The following is a 15,892-nucleotide window of genomic DNA, read 5'->3' on the forward strand; positions in this document are numbered from 1 at the left end:
TCGCATGCTGCACAATATGGCATGCTTAGGATGACGAAATTTTAATGTTATGATTTAAGTTGTATTTTCATACGCTGTTGTAAGAAAATAGTTACGGGTGTAATGACATAAATTTCCATATTATTATGGTAAAAAGTTTAAAATATAATGGAATAATTGGTAGAAATTTATGCAAGAAAAAGTATCTGATATTTGTTTGCGGTTTGGATCAGAATATCTGTCCCTCGGGAACCCGCCCATGGATATTCCAATCCAAACCGCAACATATGACAGATTTTATTAGTCCATATTGTCCATATAGAAAGTAGAAAAGTTCATTTCAGATATCGATTGTGATAAGGATTAAACAGATGTTGTAATGGATGTACCCAAAATGACAAAGCAGAAACTATTTACCATGTTAGTGGACCATCATGTCTGTTTGGCAGTCTGTGCATCTGTTTCCTTGTCTACAATATAAATACCAAGTGAGCAAATGAACCCAACTATCATAAATATAATATTGTATCCAATATAATTAATGTCATATTGTATCCAATATATCATAATTGTATTATTGTATCAAATATTTATTATATCATAAATGTAATATTGTATCCAATATATCATAAATGTAATATTGTATCCAATATATCATATATGTAATACTGTATCCAATATATCATACATGTAATACTGTATCCAATATATCATAAATGTAATACTGTATCCAATATATCATACATGTAATACTGTATCCAATATATCATAAATGTAATACTGTATCCAATACATCATAAATGTAATTTGGTATCCAATATATCATACATGTAATACTGTATCCAATATATCATAAATGTAATACTGTATCCAATATATCATACATGTAATACTGTATCCAATATATCATACATGTAATACTGTATCCAATATATCATAAATGTAATTTGGTATCCAATATATCATACATGTAATACTGTATCCAATATATCATACATGTAATACTGTATCCAATATATCATACATGTAATACTGTATCCAATATATCATACATGTAATACTGTATCCAATATATCATAAATGTAATTTGGTATCCAAAATATCATTCATGTAATACTGTATCCAATATATCATAAATGTAATTTGGTATCCAATATATCATAAATGTAATATTGTATCCAATATATCATACATGTAATACTGTATCCAATATATCATAAATGTAATACTGTATCCAATATATCATACATGTAATACTGTATCCAATATATCATAAATGTAATTTGGTATCCAATATATCATAAATGTAATACTGTATCCAATATATCATAAATGTAATACTGTATCCAATATATCATACATGTAATACTGTATCCAATATATCATAAATGTAATTTGGTATCCAATATATCATAAATGTAATACTGTATCCAATATATCATAAATGTAATACTGTATCCAATATATCATACATGTAATACTGTATCCAATATATCATACATGTAATACTGTATCCAATATATCATAAATGTAATACTGTATCCAATATATCATAAATGTAATACTGTATCCAATATATCATACATGTAATTTGGTATCCAATATATCATAAATGTAATATTGTATCCAATATATCATACATGTAATTTTGTATCCAAAATATCATACATGTAATTTTGTATCCAATACATCATACATGTAATACTGTATCCAATATATCATAAATGTAATTTGGTATCCAATATATCATAAATGTAATTTGGTATCCAAAATATCATACATGTAATTTTGTATCCAATACATCATACATGTAATACTGTATCCAATATATCATAAATGTTATACTGTATCCAATATATCATAAATGTAATTTGGTATCCAAAATATCATACATGTAATTTTGTATCCAATACATCATACATGTAATTTTGTATCCAATAAAAACTAAGTAACAGATGCAAGCATATGTCTATGTCTTAGAATCAAGCTATAAATCAAATCTGTACATAAGTAACAAAATTATTACAATTGGACAAAAATTCAATAATTTGTCATGGTCAGTTCAGCCTTTTAGAAGCATTAGTAATGAGTATTTTTTTATCATGATCACTGCATAAATAAGAAGCAAAAGTACCGAGGGTAATCTGATTTACAATCAATCAATAAGTATAAAGCTGTTATTTGGATTAGAATCAAAGATCACTTCTTTGATCTATTGATTGCTCTATATTTTTACCCTTCAGAAAGCCGCAGAGCAAAATTTTTAAGAAAATCACTGTAATTTCTCCTTATAGATTATAAGCCTATATCTTGAATGCAAAGAAAAATTTCTGGCTTACCTTAAAGTTTATAACACACAAACCATTACCATGTTGTGCTATAATATGATTATTTTCTTTCAAAATTTTGATGTTCCGTATCCACTGAAATAAACGCAATTTTAATACACTGAAATACTTCAAAGTCCCATCCATCAAACACTTAAAAAAAGAGACAATTTGAGAAAAGTTAGTAAAGCATTTGAAATTTCCTGCCATAAGTATTAAAGTTATTAGTAAATTTATTTTAGTTCCATTGTTTTGGAAGCTATAAACTTATTGAAACAGTCTTGAATCCATCCCTGGAACAAACCAATACTATGCAAAGAGTGTATCTAAAGTTTCTTGCTCATGGAAACAACGACTTGCCCCCTGATGAAGGATAATTTAACCCTCCTGGCCAGCAATTGTTAGATAATAAATACCAGTCTGACGGGATTACCACTCGGCAATGCCAGGATTCTTAAGGTTCTTTGTTCAAATTCAACCAGGGACTTTGATACGAGGAAGCTATTTTTTTTTGGTTGGTTTTACATCGCACCAACACAGTATAGGTCATATGGGGATTTTCCAGCTTTACTGGTTGAGGAAGAGCTTATGTGCCCCCCTGGACATTATTTTAGACACAAAAGGGTACCTTAGTAGAACCGCCAACGTTTCGTAAGCTACCTGGATAGCGTTCTCACATGAGGACTGCAACAATGCTTGTGTGGCTTGAATCTGCAGCGGTTTGATGTCAACAACCTTAACCAATCAGCCACTGACGCCCCTTATTAAAGGTAATCAGACCAATGGTGCAAGAAATTATACCTACAGTCGCAAACAAGTGGTTCCTTTTTACCTGATAATAAGTTTGTTAACTAATATGTTTATGTAAAAGGTGGTAATTAACATCAAGGTCATCAAGCTTCTATAGTGCACAGGGACATTAACAATCAATATCAAACAATTTACTTACATCATTTATAGTAAGATCAGTGAAAAACTTCTTTCCTGGAACCACTGAAGCTGCATGCTGTAAACAAACAGAGACAAATTCTTACCGAGGGTTCAAAAACAACATTTCTTTATTTTATTTTCTTTCACTATTGTCAATGTCAAACAGCAACTTTCTAGTATTACTGGATGGAGGAGGACCTCAGAGATATCTCTCAGTGCATTACTTCAGTCAAACTTGAAATTTGAGGAAAGTACGTTTTAGCTTACTAGCTAGTGCTTTGACTGTTCTGTGTGCAAGATGATAAAAGTTTAAATCTTGTGTAAATATATACAACAATTTATAGCTAAGTAGCAACCTTCAATATAGATAACTCCATTAGGACCATAGGTAACAAGAGCTGTATGTAGGACAGCATGCTCGACTATTCTCAGTCCTTGATAAAAAAAACTTGATTATGTAGAATTTTCCAAGTTCAAAAGGGGCCATAAATCTGTCAAAATCAATGTCAAGAAAAAGGGCCTCTTCCCAATTGAAATTTTCTTTAAAATAATGCAGTTTTCCCAAAAATCTGAACTTAAACCTGCTTTTTTACTTCCCAAATTAGCAATTTTAGCGATAATTTTTCCCAAAATCAAGAGGCTAAGGCCTCTTTCCAATTAAGTGAGAAAAATCACTGCAAGAGTTATCGGCATTGGACCCTCCTATTATGCTTTGAAATAAGTGTGTGTAGTTTAAAGCCATTCTATTTAGTAGTTTTAGAGATACCAAAACTGGCAAACATAAACTTAAACAAAGTGTGAGGCAGGCACTTGGGTGAGTACAATAGCTCTCCCTATCCTTTGAATAGTCGAGCTATTTTAAAATAGAAAAATTTAAGGCAGAGACTGGACATACCTCAGCTCCTACGACCTTCCACTCCTCTATAAAACCTGCACCTCCTGCATACACCTCATCCTCCCATTTGTTGTATATCAAACTGGTAATATAAAAAATTGGGTACTTGTGCATTTTAAACTTGACATATATGTTTCATTCTAAAGTATGACACTGGAAATAATTGAAGAATTAGCTTAACACCAAAAAGCAGCATGTCATGAATTTTATATAAAGGGGTACCATTCCCAAGCAAAACACAAACTGATTTAGAATCTAGTATTTGTGCCAAGGTAGAACTGAACTGTTAAACTATGGAAGAGACATGGAGACACAGCTGAGACATTAAAAGTTTATATCAATAACTCACCATAAGATTGTTGCCATACAAGTTACACGATCAATTTCCACAAAATTACTGCGAGCGTCTGTAAACACCCGAAGAGTCAGATCAGAAGAGAATACTAGGTATACCCTGTGTTTAGACACGTATGTCATACACAAAATCTCACAATCTATCTCAAACCTGAAATAGACACATAATTATGTCATGCACGTTATCTCATAATTTAATTTGAACCTGAAATATTGAAAAAATGATATACAGTAGAATTTCAGTAAGTCTAAGTTGAAGGGACTCCTGTAAAAACTTTGACTGACATGAATGAGTTTCAATTTAATAACAAAATTTCAAGCCTTTGATGTTTAAGAGTGTCGTTACAAAAGGGGAAACAAAAGAAATGGCGATTATAGCAGTCTTCGAAATTAACGCCAGTCCGAGGCCCGAGGCCACTAAATTTAGCATCGGTCCAGTGATTATTTCAAAGTTGGTGGTCCGACGGGCCAGTAGATTTTTGGCCATGAAAAAATATTATAAGAAAAATTCATCAAAAACTAGAACTATCACTAAATGTGATTAATACCCCCACAAGTCTGCTTCAGAAATGAGGATGTTACTAGTTACAGAATACCTTGTAAAAGAATTGAAACATAGAGTTATGGTTGTGGGCAATTAAAGATAATTGTGGTTCATGTATGTTGCATTTCCTTTCAATGTGGTTGGCCATTGATGAAGTTTAATTGAATTACTCTGTAATAAGTCCAGAAAGACAAAGAAAAAGAACAAAGGGCAATAACTCTACAAATACTGAAGATAGAGTTATAGTTCTTATTACTGCACTTCCTCTTATTGTGCTTGACCATTGTATGAAGTTGTTTTGAATTCCAACCAATACGTTTTAAGTTATGCTCCGGACAAGAAAAAGTATCAAAGGGCAGTAACTCTGTAATTAGTCAAGCTGGAGTTATGGTTCTTGTGCACTGCACTTTTCCTTATTGTGCTTGACCATTGTATGAAATTGTTTTGAATTCCAACCAGTAGTTTTCAAGTCATGCTCTGGACAAGGAAAAGTAACAAAGGGCAGTAACTCTGTAATAAGTCAAGATGGAGTTATGGTTCTTATGCACTGCACTTCCTCTCAATGTGCTTGTCCATTGTATGAAGTTATAATGAATTCCAACAGTAAGTCTTCAAGTTATGGTCCGGACAAAAGAAAGCAATGGAAAAGTAACAAAGGGCAATAACTCTGTAATTAGTCAAGATGGAGTTATGGTTATTGTGCACTGCACTTCCCCTTATTGTGCTTGACCATTGTATGAAGTTGTTTTGAATTCCAACCAGTAGTTTAAAAGTCATGCTCTGGACAAGGAAAAGAAACAAAGGGCAGTAACTCTGTAATAAGTCAAAAGGAGTTATGGTTCTTGTGCACTGCACTTCCTCTCAATGTGCTGGACCATTGTATGAAGTTATAATGAATTCCAACAATTAGTCTTCAAGTTATGGTCTGGACAAAAGAAAGCAATGGAAAAGTAATAAAGGGCAATAACTCTGTACTTACTTTAGATAGAGTTATGGTTCTTATGCACTGCACTTCCTCTCAATGTGCTTGACCATTGTATGTAGTTATATTAAATTCCAACCATTAGTCTTCAAGTTATGCTCCGGACAATAAAAAGAAGGCAATTGAAAAACAACAAAGGGCAATAACTCTGTAATTACTTTACATAGAATTATGGTTCTTGTGCACTGCACTTCCCCTTACTGTGTTTGACAATTGTATGAAGTTGTTTTGAATTCCAACCAGTAGTTTTCAAGTTATGCCACGGACAAGGAAAAGTAACAAAGGGCAATAACTCTGTAATAAGTCAAGATAGAGTTCTGTTTCTTACGCACTGCACTTCCTCTCAATGTGCTTGACCATTGTATGTAGTTATATTGAATTCGAACCATTAGTCTTCAAGTTATGCTCCGGACAAGGAAAATACAACGGACAAAAAAAAAAGCAATGGAAAAGCAACAAAGGGCAATAACTCTGTAATTACTTTAGATAGAGTTATGGTTATTGTGCACTGCATTTCCCCTTATTGTGTTTGACAATTGTATGAAGTTGTTTTGAATTCCAACCAGTAGTTTTCAAGTTATGCCACGGACAAGGAAAAGTAACAAAGGGCAATAACTCTGTAATAAGTCAAGATAGAGTTATGTTTCTTACGCACTGCACTTCCTCTCAATGTGCTTGACCATTGTATGTAGTTATATTGAATTCGAACCATTAGTCTTCAAGTTATGCTCCGGACAAGGAAAATACAACGGACAAAAAAAAAAAGCAATGGAAAAGCAACAAAGGGCAATAACTCTGTAATTACTTTAGATAGAGTTATGGTTCTTGTGCACTGCACTTCCCCTTATTGTGTTTGACAATTGTATCAAGTTGTTTTGAATTCCAACCAATAGTTTTCAAGTTATGCCCCGGACAAGGAAAAGTAACAAAGGGCAATAACTCTGTAATTAGTCAAGATAGAGTTATGGTTCTTGTGCACTGCACTTCCTCTCAATGTGCTTGACCATTGTATGTAGTTATATTGAATTCCAACCATAAGTTTTCAAGTTATGCTCCGGACAAGGAAAATGCAACGGACGTCTGGACCGACCGACCGACCGACCAACCGACCGACCGACCACCGGGTGACTCCTATATACCCCCCCAAACTTTGTTTTTGGGGGTATAATAATGAGGCAGGGTTATCTAAAAGATTGATATTTTAGCCTTTTAATTGCAAATGAAACCCATCAGTTCTGTCCTAATTGTTCAAAACACAGCTAGAGATGTCTAAATTGTATTGAGTAATGGAGGCCGTCCTTTTTTTCTTGGATATTTTCCGTACCACACCGTACAGTTACAGAAATTAAACCATTGTTTATCATGGTCTTTATTTAGCTATGATTTTGTGATAATTGAGTTAAGTTAATATTTTGTGTGAAAGTGATTTGTTTGAAGCAAATTGTGTTGTTCTTGTTCAATGCTAGTCAATTTTGCCTAAACATTTGAGCCTTATAGATTTTTCAAATCTGTCAACATATGGCCTAGAATACAAGAAGTATTATGCTTCTTTCAAAATTATTAAGGGAAGCATGATAAAGTGTTTTCCTTTACCCATCAATTTGTTACCTATCTATGTATTTGGTCCGGCTAAAAATCACCAGGTCCAGTAAGATTTGAAATTTTACTGGCCCAAATGTCCTGTGCTTTTTAAAGTTTTTCGTGAAGACTGTTATAGTAAATATCCTGTGTAATTTTCACGCGACACCTGGTCACGGAAGTTTGGGAACAAAACTAATTCATACTGTTTATCTTCAATAGTAATAGATAAAATGATTTATATAACTAAATACTCGTGCCAAAAGTTGTATTTCAAACTGTCCAGTGTTATTTCATGATGTTTAATATCAAAAAGCTAAAATTTGCTTATGGTCTCCTTAGTGAAAAAGCAACAATATATATGTCATGCTGCTATGGTATTTTTAACCTGCTGCAGTAGTTTTTCACACTTCATAGGGAAGAGGCCTTAGCCTCTTGATTTTGGGAAAATTTCAAATTTGGGAACCAAAAAAAGCTGGTTAGGGAAAACTACATACATTTGAATGAAAATTTGGGAAGTAGACTTTATAGGCCTCTGTTATATATGGTGAAATATTGCTGCTGAATGAACCATTGAATGATCGGCCTTTGCCATGAGCATGGTCAGCTCTTATCAACTAAAATCTCTAAAACTTCAAATAAACTGTTCCAAATTCATGACAAAGCGAATTCAGTGCACAGATTCAGCCAGCGGGGTTAAGGGTTTAAGATATTACATTTTATTTTAACTACTAAGGCTCTAATCCATACTACCAAAGCACAAAATAAAACTTACAGATCAAAGAAATTTATAAACCATATTAAGAAAATTGGAGAAAAATACATTTTTTTGCTTTAACAATTACAGTTTGGAATTTAAAAAAAAAAAAACACATTTCAGCACCACACAAAAAAACTAAAACTTTTCTATCTTTTACCTGCGGAATGTATACCTGGGGGTAACCAGCATTGAAAAAACTATATAAATAAGGTTGAAAATTAAATTGTGTATGGATATTATTTTTAAGTCTGAATTAAATCCTTCCTGCATTACAACTTACCCTTTATTCTTGCAAGCCCCTTCTTTGTCCTTTGTTTCGACAAGCCACACACGAACCCCTTGTACAGCCCCCTTGTTATAGTGGCAGGTGAACATTTCTCCAAGTTTTGAAGATGAGTGATGCATACATTTCAATGAACTAGGGTGACGCAATGTATACAAAAGCTGTGGAGAAAACAAAAAAGTATTGTATTGTATTGACTTTAGTCACTTTAAGATAAAAAAAAATGTAAAAATAATCCCTACTACAACTGGGGTGCGTTTCATAAAGAATCGTAAGTCTAAAACATAAGACTAAAGTTAGGACTGGAATAAGATTGCACTTAGGAGCGTTTCAAGAAACTGTCTTAACTCTACTTAGGAATAGTCCTAAGTTTTTACTTATAACAAAATCTTCCTAATGGAGATAAAAATATTCACTTGTTCCATATCCTGTAGAATATGTCATTGTCATGTGAAATAGAATGGCGGATGATTAAATATAAAAATGCTGTAAAATTGACATTGTGTAAAAATATACATTAATATTTCTTATGTATTAACTTACTTCTAATCTCCTTCATATCATTAATGTTATAATTGTAACCTTGAGCACGAACAATTTTTTACTTTCCTTTAAAATCATTCTTAAATTGCATACTTTCTTGAAAAAAATATTCCATATTTTACTCAAATGTAAAATATCCTCTTAATATTTATGAGACATTTGAGTGAAGTATTGTAGAATAATGCTTCTAGTATAAATGTACTAACAAACGCCGATAACGGAGTTATTTATTACAAAGCATTTGAACGATTAACCGTATATTATTTTACTGTAATGTAAGAAAAGATAATATCTATTTCCATTCTAACATGGTAATAAAAAAGATAATCAATAAAAACATGTTGAACATTATTATGCATTGAAGTAATTTATCTTACGTCATTTGGTTTATATGACGTCATTTCTGACTTTATATTATGTGTTATCTTTCCTTTTCCATGCCATGCATAATTATTTATGACTAATGCACTTGACTGCTTTATCTGTTTATATAGGGGAATAATGTGAAGCGTGTTTGAATTTTATATATAATATGTAAGTATTAAAAATTACTGAATCTTGAAAATAAAACATACGCCAAACTAAGTCCGGCAAAGCCATATCAGTCACAATGTCAGTCATAGGCCTATATACTATGAGTAGTATAGATTTACTAATTAATAAAACATATCAACACACTGGTTAGCAAAAATGAACATGTTTATTTTAACAAAAGTTTTATTTACCTTAAAAATATTTAATTAAGTCATATACACGTAACCAATACTTATTATAATTCATATTGAATCAGTGTAAAATTTTTATAACAAATTTTTTTTTAATATTACAGGTATTAAAATCCTTTTCTTCACTTATAAATGCCCTTTATTTTAACATATTGAGAATAAAACAGGAGCTGCAATGTTTTTTCAGCACTTGTTTTTGTTTTTATGACTTAAGACAAAAGTTAGGAGTGCCCTGAGGCACCTATAGGAATAGTCCTAAGTTTAGTCCTAAGATTGTACTTAGGACTTTTCTTGAAACGCAGTTTTATCACAGTTTTGCACTTACGACTAAAATCGGTCCTAAGATTCTTTATGAAACGCACCCCAGGGCTCCAGATAATTTTTTTAAGTCCATGAGTATTTGCAGTTTTGTTTACGCTTTTTGTATGTTCTCACTTCCGTAATAGAGACGCTCTGATTGGCTTACAGGCCACATATGGGTGGGTAGTAAATTAATTCATCCTCTGCTGTTTGGGATTTAGTATTTTAGGCAAAATTGATTTCACTTTGATATTTTCAAAGAGCAAAAAATGAGGCAAACTCTACAAAACTTACTCTCACACTTATGATCAGCAATAAGTTTAAGTTTTGGTTAAGCAGGAGAAATGTTGTTCATAACATAATCACAAATTCTTGTGCGTTTTTGACGCTTGAAATTTTGATAGTATGTCGTAAACCTGTGATTTTCATGCGTAATTTAGGCACATACGCATCTTATCTGGAGCCCTGCTACTAGTCAGTAAGTAAGTCAGTCAGTCAGTAAGTATGTCTGTCTGTAAGTATTAAAGGTAAGTAAGCTAATTAAGCTGCAAGTAAGTAAGAAAGTAAGTAAGTAATTTAAGTCTTTTTAACAAGGCTACACATTTGGTTACCCAATCTGCAATGTAGGCCTCAAAAACATAATTTACAAAATAAACATAGTTTACACCATGGTTATACAGTGTAATTTTCAAAATATATACATGAAAATACAAAACATGAAAACACAAAACATGAAAACACAAAACATGAAAACACAAAACATGAAATATGATATGATATCATTATAATATTCTGAAATAATAAAAGAAAAAAAAAGTAAAAAAATCCAAACAATACAAACCTGTGGTCCAATATCAAGCGTCATTCCATGATCAGACTTTTCCGCTGCCTTTAGTTTGTCCTCAATCTCGTCACTCAAAACCCTCCAACTTTTCAGCTTATCCCATCTTGCTACAAACCAACACAAAGGGATGTTAATAAACAAAAAGCATAAAAAAAGACTTTCTTTGAAAGCATATTTGTTTTAAACACTGGTACGTTTCTAGTCATGTGGTCTAAAGTTTTTTTTTTAGTTTCTCAATATCAATGTCAAATCCTACTTTTGGTACATAACCATAGCACTATAAAGTCATGCCATATAACATAAATATAAAGTCATGCCATATAACATACTGCATCCTAGGTTTCTAAACCAGAAATCACAAAAAAAAATTTTAATAATTAAATGCTGGTTAGTTAAGCATTATTAAACTTAATAAATATAAAACAAATCGTGTCTTTTCAGTGTTTTTTTTCTTTATATAACTACTACCCTAAAACGGTACTGTTCCCAATAGAAAATAGACATTAAAATTCCCAATTTCCAATGTTTAAATTCCCAAAATTGCTGTTCAAAATTGCCACAAGGCCAAGTGATTTCTCTGAAATCATTTTAATACAATATTTTCATACAAATCACCACTCAATAGTTCTACCTGGACAGTGGAAGCTGTAAGCTGTTTTTATTCATGATGACTAATCTTAATTGTAGCTGACAAAATGCATGAAAAAAATCCCAATTTAATTCAAAATAACGCATTTTTCCCCAATCAGTCTGGTACAGGCACCATTCCCAAAGTAGAGAAAAAAAACGCTGCTTTTATTCCTTCTATAACAGGACCTTTTATGGGCTACTCCCCCTCTTGAAAATTCTTTAAAACCATGCAATTTCCCTGTAATTTAATTTACATCAAGGTTTTTTTTCCCACATTTACAAATATACCATTTAATTCCCCAAATTTAAGGGAAAGGTCCTTTCCCCTACTTGTGAAAAAAGGCACTGCAGAATATAATTGAAGATAATTTTTTTTAGTTCTATAATAGTCAAAGTCTATTTTCACATCAAAGGTCAAAGATTAATGTAAAAAATGCAAATATTACCAATAGTGTCAAACTGTTTCATTTTCTGTTTGTGATCTGAAATAAATAAGATAAAAAAAATAAAAAAATAAAATAAAACAAAATAAAATTTGAAATCAAATCAAATAAACAAATAATTATAAAGATAAATTAATATAGATAAATAAATAAAGACAGAAATAAATAAATAATACATGTACAAACTGCATGTTGTTTTGATATTTAGTATTTGAAGAAGCCAATCAGAATTTAACAAAATGTTTTGTTTTAATTTTTTAATAATTTCTTCACTCATTGATATAATAAATAATTATATTTTAAAAAAGACTGAAAATAATGATGCACATTTTCAACCTCTTCATTTCTCTTTGAAGACTCACGAAAAATTTCCAATTTGAGTTACCCCTGACAAAGGAGACGTACCACTTAATATGTAAGTTTAATTCAAACAGGAATTTTTCAATTCTAAAGAAACATCATAATATATTTAGATGGTTTAACTTTTGATGTATCTCATACAAATATCATCATGCTTGCATGTATTCATAAGTTGCATGTATTTCACATGCAAGTAAAGTACAAAGTAATGTTTCATCACTCGACTTCAATATGAATAAGAAGACTGGGAACAATTGATGTGCAATGCAAGAAACTCTATTTAACCAATTTTACTATCTTAGGAATTATTGAGGCTGTCTCAGTGTTTCTATTTTAGTCTTTTGCATATGGCCTGACTGTTAGACACATTTTAATACATTCAGCTTCAAAAAAACCTTTGTCCTGAAAATATGAAATTATCAGAAATACTGTCGCAAAATTCCCATTCATCCATGATTTTATAAAAATCAAAGACCCTGGTTTATCATGTATTTTCCCCGTTTTGGGTAGGGCTCTCATTGATTATCGCGATATCGATATATCATCGATATTCATCATCCGATACAATATCGATACACACAAGCTAAAAAAATTTTTTATTTCTGTTTGTTAATATACCTCTCTATTTTGGCTTATAAGAGAAGTCTTTTTTTTTTCTAGTTTTCTTGGTTAACTTGAACTTTCGTTGACAAGAATAACAGAGAAAAAAAAACTTCTGGTAGATTGTAGTGTTTGTAATGTGTAATACAAACATGCATAACACCATGATCCCAATTTATAACACATATATAAATGTTTTTCATTGTATCTATTGTCAAAGTCGATATATCGATGTATCGTCAATATTTGTCTCTCGATAAATCGATACAAAATTTTCCATCAATGACAGCCCTAGTTTTGGGCATTTACTCGATTAAACTGATAAATAAGAAAAAGGTTGAATGATAGTCCAAATTATCTTTTTAAGCGAAGGAAATAGCAATTTTTTGCATTTGCTGACACGGGTATCCAAATCGATCAATAGATATTCATAGTCTTGTTTTGGAATAAAAAACAGCATGGCCAATTGACCTTAACATCTCCATAAAATTCCCAGATTTTGTTTACACTTGGATAATCTTGTAAAATCTTGTGGCACAAATTTTCTTAAGTAAATAAAAATGGATTACTTACAAGGTTAATATTTGGGCATAAGTAAAATTATGTTTTTTATTTACTTATTGGAAAATAATGATACATGATAGGGGTGTTATGGTTAGAAAAAATGCTGACTGATTAAACAGAGACAAGATACATTGTAAACGTTTAACCGACCGTACTTCTAAAATCCTTAGATTTTCAACATTAACTTTGTTACTGTATGACAAGTAAGGCCCCCACGTTTACACATTTAAACGGATTCGTTTCGATTTTCATTCGTAAACGTTTCTACTACAATTATTGCTGAAGATTCGCCGTAAATTACGGCGATACATCGCGGCCATTTTCGTGAACAGCCATGAAATTCGGCGAACTTGCACGCGGCGATGTTTTACCGCGTAGTGTCCCGTCGCGTCATAGACTACACTCGCGGCATAACGCGACTTTTGCGGGTTTCGCGTGTCCAGTACTGTAATACATTTTTGGTAAAAAATGGGGATACAATGCAGAAAATGTGTGCTGACTCAATCGTGATGAGCCCTGAACATTCTTTATTTGTACATGTATTTAAAATAGAAAGTAAGACATCATTTGGCGACTCAAATGCATGGTGTATATAGTACATAGAGATACCACTGTTTAAACGGTATCGTTTCAGTTCTTAGCAATCGTGTAAACGTTTACAAAAAATTGTTAACGTGGGAGCCTTAGTGTGTCATTAAAGCTATGACACTTATGTTTGCATTTTCTTGAACACAAAATGGCAACATTACATATCTGAAATGAATATGGAGTGACTTTTTTCTGTTAAGGTCGTACCGTACTCTATCAGACCATCCAAGTTCAAACAAAATGTGCAAATTGAGATACACCCCAATTTTTTAGACATTGACAATATATATTTTTTTATAATCATATGCTTATCTTTAGTTTACTCTATGGCATTCTACATGAATGATTGAATAAGAGCAGGCCAGAATCCTGGCTCAATTATTGATAGCCCTTTACTATGGCATTGTCATCAGCATACCGTTTGTATCGTGTCACATTATAAAAACACCCTAAGGTCTTTTCACAATAATGGCAATGTGACTTACGTATATTATAAACTAGAGTTGATAAATTGAAAAACAAAATTTTATTCTCTTTAACGGGCAAAGTTTACATGTTTTAGAATGCAGTTCATCTGTTCACACAATCACATGACATCATCTGATCAGTCAGACAAAAAAATCTATCTATGTTTCATAAATGTTAAACCCCTCGCAGGGACGTAGTCATGACTATAGACTAGTCAGTTCAGAGAAAGCTATGAAATACAAGGGAATCCGGGAACCAGCCCTTAGGCTTAGCTCTTATTGAAAAGACCTCTTGGTTCTTTTAAATGTCCAGTATATAGCACTAATACATGCGAGAATTACCTGGCAGGGCCTTTTTTCCTTATAATAACAGGGGCTGGGATAGGGCTGCCTCCCCAAAGAAAATTTCTTTAAAATCATTCAGTTTTGCCCAAAAATTGAATTTACATCAAGTTTTTTTCTTCCCCTTTTGCAAATATTTTATGTAATTTTTCCCCAAAATTAAGGGCTGGGCTGCTTCCCCAACATGTGGGGAAAAAAACCTGCCTGGATTTCTTATGTGTGTTTCCCACGATCGAAGTTTCGAACCATGGACCTCAGGAGTGAAGCCAGTGGACAGCCAACTGAGCTATCGCGCCACCTATGAAAATGTAAACAATCTTGCTAAGGGCACATCATTTATCGTACAATAGAATTTGAATAGTGGAGAGGATTCTTATACGTTATTTTTATACCAAACCTTTTTTATTTCAACAGTGAGTTACACATCGTCTTTTCTTTGAAAAAATTACCGCCATTTTTCTTCTGTATCATGACGTAAGCACCGTGGATACTCAGTGTCACTAAATGCCGTACATAATGTATCCGGTACATCCCACTGAATTATCCTTTTATCGCCCTGAGTATGGTTCCACAGAGCCCGACTGGGGTGAGAGTGGTTTCGTCGAACTACCGGTTCGGTTAATTAATCTTATATAATAAAACAGGTTGTGGATTTTTTTTATAATGCAAAAATATCTATTGTCTAATGGGCAGGTCCGTTATTATCGTATATCTGAAATGTCACATTGTCTGGGTTTATCACACATTTTCATGCAATTAAAGACAAGATATTAAATTATTTTAAACGTTTCTATTATCTATTATTACTATAGTATAATAACTATATTTACATAAAAATGGTATAACATAATACA

At 32.2% G+C, this 15,892-nt stretch overlaps 1 protein-coding gene across 2 annotated transcripts in view; it reads right to left on the reverse strand.

The window, feature by feature from the left end:
• The window catches only part of LOC132726368 (WD repeat-containing protein 87-like), a 31,602-nt gene extending 16,059 nt beyond the window's left edge, over positions 1-15,543 (reverse strand). For both annotated transcript variants that reach the window (XR_009625183.1, XM_060711683.1), the window contains exons 1-9: positions 15,436-15,543; positions 12,121-12,156; positions 11,042-11,151; positions 8,630-8,793; positions 4,481-4,636; positions 4,132-4,213; positions 3,256-3,312; positions 2,319-2,402; positions 397-449 (exon numbers count right to left, since the gene is read on the reverse strand). Coding sequence is in view for 1 of the 2 variants with exons in the window: in XM_060711683.1 (XP_060567666.1) it covers positions 397-449; positions 2,319-2,402; positions 3,256-3,312; positions 4,132-4,213; positions 4,481-4,636; positions 8,630-8,793; positions 11,042-11,151; positions 12,121-12,142 (728 nt within the window). In the remaining variant the exon portion in view is untranslated. The remainder of the gene's footprint in view (positions 1-396; positions 450-2,318; positions 2,403-3,255; positions 3,313-4,131; positions 4,214-4,480; positions 4,637-8,629; positions 8,794-11,041; positions 11,152-12,120; positions 12,157-15,435) is intronic.
• Between the last annotated feature and the right edge of the window lie 349 nt (positions 15,544-15,892).

The sequence above is a fragment of the Ruditapes philippinarum genome, unplaced genomic scaffold (genome assembly GCF_026571515.1).
Source record: "Ruditapes philippinarum isolate M1 unplaced genomic scaffold, ASM2657151v2 ctg382_1_1_1_1, whole genome shotgun sequence".
NCBI classification, from domain to species: domain Eukaryota; kingdom Metazoa; phylum Mollusca; class Bivalvia; order Venerida; family Veneridae; genus Ruditapes; species Ruditapes philippinarum.